At 49.6% G+C, this 4,292-nt stretch overlaps 1 protein-coding gene across 1 annotated transcript; it reads right to left on the reverse strand.

Moving 5' to 3' along the window:
* Positions 1–2,576: 2,576 nt before the first annotated feature.
* LOC139825890 (ral guanine nucleotide dissociation stimulator-like 1) lies at positions 2,577–3,673 on the reverse strand (the record flags this gene model as incomplete). Its single annotated transcript, XM_071800306.1, has 2 exons — positions 2,577–2,777; positions 3,428–3,673. Coding segments are annotated over 2 exons (447 nt in total), but the record flags the coding sequence as incomplete, so codon positions are not given.
* Positions 3,674–4,292: the final 619 nt, after the last annotated feature.

Consider the following 4,292-nt stretch of genomic DNA (forward strand, 5'->3'; position numbering starts at 1 on the left):
TCTGGATCCCCAGCCAGGTTTGTCAGCTGGTGTTTGATATATTCCAGTTCATATTCACACACCAAACCCCCTCCCCGTTGTACTCACAGGCTGAATCTCTTCACCACGCTCTTCTGAGCTCTGCCCGCTGCGGTGCTCTTGTCAGGAGCTGCTCCTTCGATTTCACGTGACAGACGGAAACTGCAGAACAGGCAATACCGTTAGTTAAATATCTCAAAGTGGCCATATTTGAGAAGCCCTGGGTCACTCCCACGTCCCAGAGGGTTCATCCCCACGAGGAGGAGCGCAGCTCTGTGCGTGTGTATTTCCACTCTCCGGGAGCAGCTCCTGGCAGCGCAGAGCTCAAGGCTGAGAGAACCTGAACCTGCCTGCGGGGGAAGAAAAGCTGCTTCGCCAGCTGGGCTGAGACCCTACCTCTCCTCATCACTTCAATGCCGCTGCCTCCTAAACCACTGCACGAATTTCTCATCTCCTCTCATGCAATAGCTGTTACATGAGGACTGCAACAGCTTAATTTGTGCCATTACTTCAAACTCCTAAGAAAACAAATAATAAAATAGGAATTCTAATTAGAAAAATCAAGCCAGTCTCGTTAATACACTAAACACACGCAGCAACAGATCCAGGACAAACTGCCCTCGGACAGAGGAAACCCCGGCACCTTCGCTCCTACTGATCTCTGACCAACAAGGCTCAGGCTGGAAGGCAACGCTCAGCCTTGATTTCTCGGTCCCAGGTACCCGCTTCGCTCGCTGCACCTTTGACCCACAACTATTTACTGCAGCACAAGGAAGATGGTCACAGACTGCATCTTGTGGCCAGCAAAGGTCTCACGCCAGCAGGTCTGATGCGCTCCCAGCACACAGAACACGCTCGTGTAACGTGTTCCCGTGAACACCAAACGGGGGGAACGTGCCCCAGACGTAACTCCCGCGGCAGCGAGTGCCCTGCGGCTCCTCTTCCCCTGCTGCCCGCATCTAAAAGGAATTTCTCTTCCCGCGCCGCCCCGCACAGCCCGGCAGAGGTTCACAGCGTGCCGGGGACTGTTCCTTCCTCACCCTCTGAGTAACGTGAGCGGCTGTTGGATACGCCCAGCAAAGACAACAGGCCTCGCCAAGAGAACGCTCTAGCAGAGAGCGTCAGGCACTAACGATCACAGAACAGTCACCGTTCCACTTACCCTTCGCCGCTTCTCAAAATTGATCAGGCCGCCCTGTTGGAAGGACAGAGAAGGGATCAGAGGAGAAGAGCACAGGCTCGGCTGGAGTTGATCACAAACAGGATGAACAGGATGAAGTAGCGACACCAAGGGACAGGCCAGAGCTGCCCTGACCAAAGGCCTCTACAAAGACCCGTTTCCAGCTCTAGGATAAGCCACAGCACTCGTGTACCTGAGTCTATTTGTTAAATACATTCCTCTCTTTTTAAGAACTGCACTAGCACCCAGTGGAAGATGCAGGAGCAGACACAGTGTCTGCAAGGGAGGGAGGAGATTTAGGATTCCAAAAATTGCCCCAAATTACCTCGAGATAGTCCTGAAGGGCTGTGTCCAGCATGACGAGGTCAGTGAGGAAGGTACCCAGGTAAGGTACCGTGCCTTGTGTGACTCCCTGCAAACGGTCAGAGCAATGGTGGATTAATTGACTGAGAAGTCATAATTATACTAATTAGAATACTCCTGTGGAAGCAAACCAAATACAACTAGTCTGCTTCACCAAACAGCGCTCTTGTAAATGATGCTTTCACGACATCATCCTTGGTATCTCAGCCAGCGGTTCATGTCTGCACAGAGCGGTATATAAGCCAAAGTGCTCATTCGTAACTCCTCTGCGTCAAATCTCGCTGTGCGGCACCTCTCGCCCCAGCAGAAAAGCCGGGATTTACAGACCCGTCTTCCCCAAAGCACCGCATACGGGAGCTCATTGGTCAGGAACAGGGCTGAGCTCGGCTTTGGGTGAGATCACAACCTGGCAACTCAAGCTAATTCCCCCCTTCAGCAGCAGCTCCCTGCTCGTCGCAAAGTTGTCACAGTCGGAGAAGATTTCGCAAAGCTCTTCGAACATCAGCATTGTGTCCCTGTACAGGAAAAGATTCAATGATTTAAGTTGTTTGTAAGCACTCTGAATCAGACCAGGGTACAATTTTTTTCTCAAGAATCGTTAACAGTTGGGCACAGAACAGATAAAAGCACCAAAACACATCCAGTGACACACTGCACAGCCTTACTTTGGAACGCAGGCCCAGGTCTTCTTCAGGCGATAAACCGAGGTGGACTGCAAGGCGGAAACGATGGCCTTCAGAGACGAAAAGTTGTTCAGGATCCTACATTGCTGTGAAAGGAGCGGTTAGAAACACAGGAGCGTTAAACGTCAGCATCACCAATAGTCAGTGCTCTTCTGTCTGCCCCGTGTCCTGCTTGCTGCACATTCTCCCTGCTAAGCGGGCAGCTCTACAAATACTGAGCATCAAAAATATCACTCCCCGCTACAACCCCCCTGTCCCCTCCCAGCTCCACGGCACCCGCACAAGGAACGTTAAACAGTCGTGAATAAACGCTTTACACGTCCGATACGGATCTACTTCTCCAAGATCTTCGCTCTTGGCTGTGTCTTTAATTCTTTGCTCTCCAGGATGGTGCTGAGCACGCAGTTGGTGACGGCGTTGAACTGCGAGATGGTGGCTCTGATGCTCTGTGCCAGCTGTTTGTTCTCTTTCTTGTCCCTTCGGGACCAGATGCAGCCCAGGCAGTGGTGGGGCACAACGTTCTGGAAGAGTGTCTAGAGGGAAACAGAGGTGTCCAACTCAGCCTGGAGCGCTACTGCCCACAGCAAGAAATGCACGGTTACAGTACAAACTGCAGCTGAATCCAGTATGGTATTAAAAGGGAAATATTGGTTTTCTCTCCAGTTTAAAATATACACTTTGGTATAACTCTTTAGGCCTGACGCCCTAAAAGAACCGTCAGCTAAACTGTCCTGGAAAAATAAAAGACACCTTTCTATCACTTACATTACCAGGGGGAAAGATTTCCATATGATGATACTTTTGAAAGAGATTGATACAAATAAGCCAAATCGGAGCTCTACAGTTACAAAGTACTTCTACATCTTCAGGTGAGGTAGCCTAAGATACAGTCAAAATACGCTATTTCTGAGGGGTCAAATGCTAAACTTTGCAAAAGAGGCCACACAGTCTACATCCACACTGTATAACAAAATGACAAACACCTTCAGAAGAACTGAAGGAAAAGCCCAATCAATGAAGCAAGTCTGGATAACCAAGCAGAGCTGCGCTCTGTGTCCCAGCAACAGAGCGGTTCTGGAACAACAGACTTACACCGATATAAGTTAAAAAACAAACAAACAAACAATGAGAAGCCCAGAACTCTTTCCCCGAGCATTTCAAGTAATACCTATGATCTACATACCGCATCCATGTATGTCAGCTGTTCCGCCACCAGGTCTTCTTGGAACAGCGAGAATTCTTCTGGGCCGCTGATCTCCAGTTCCTCTTCCTCGTCCGGGGTGCAGGGAGAAAGGCTGTGGAACGCGTCTGGCCAGCGGGGAAAACACGAGTCAGTGAATTTATACAGAAAACAAGTAATCAAAGCAGGTATTTGGAAAATCACTACATAGAAGAACAGAACATGCAAAGGGACCTGCCTGGGGTAACGGCCTCACCGTGCTGCATATTTTAGGGAGATAGAGAAGGTCCAGAAGATTAAATGGGCAAAGAGAAGGTAGAAGAAAAAGAAATAGGGAGAACTGAGCTGTTCAGGGTCTCTTAGCTGAGAAGTGCCTTAACCCATTCACTAACCATTCTTTGGAAAGAACAAACCCACCAACCCCCCCACAACAACTCCTTATTAACACTGCAGAACTTTGATAATCTGCTTGTCAGCATCTACGCATTCTATACTCTGAAAAACAGCTGAACTGCAAAGAGACAAGACTGCAATTATACCCCCAAAATATTACGCTGAGAATGCTCTTATGTCCACGTTTCAAGGGAAGAGGAGGAGAAGGGAGAGAGACCAGTTGGAAAGTTAAAACGTGCTTTGCTAGTACTACTGATGAGGAGAGAAAGTAATGCAAAATATACGAAACCAATCGTGGCTCCAGCAGCTTCAGGACAGGCCCCCGGACGCCCTGGGCTGGACTCGGCACTAAACCAGAGCTGGATTCAGGGCTGCAGGGCTGTACAGAATTGATCAGCAGCCTTGGCTGCCGCAGCACTAAGTCTAAACCTGGGCCTTTTCTGCACACCAGTCCTACCGTTATGCGCTCCAGAGC

This window comes from Patagioenas fasciata, chromosome 30, assembly GCF_037038585.1.
Source record: "Patagioenas fasciata isolate bPatFas1 chromosome 30, bPatFas1.hap1, whole genome shotgun sequence".
Taxonomy (NCBI): domain Eukaryota; kingdom Metazoa; phylum Chordata; class Aves; order Columbiformes; family Columbidae; genus Patagioenas; species Patagioenas fasciata.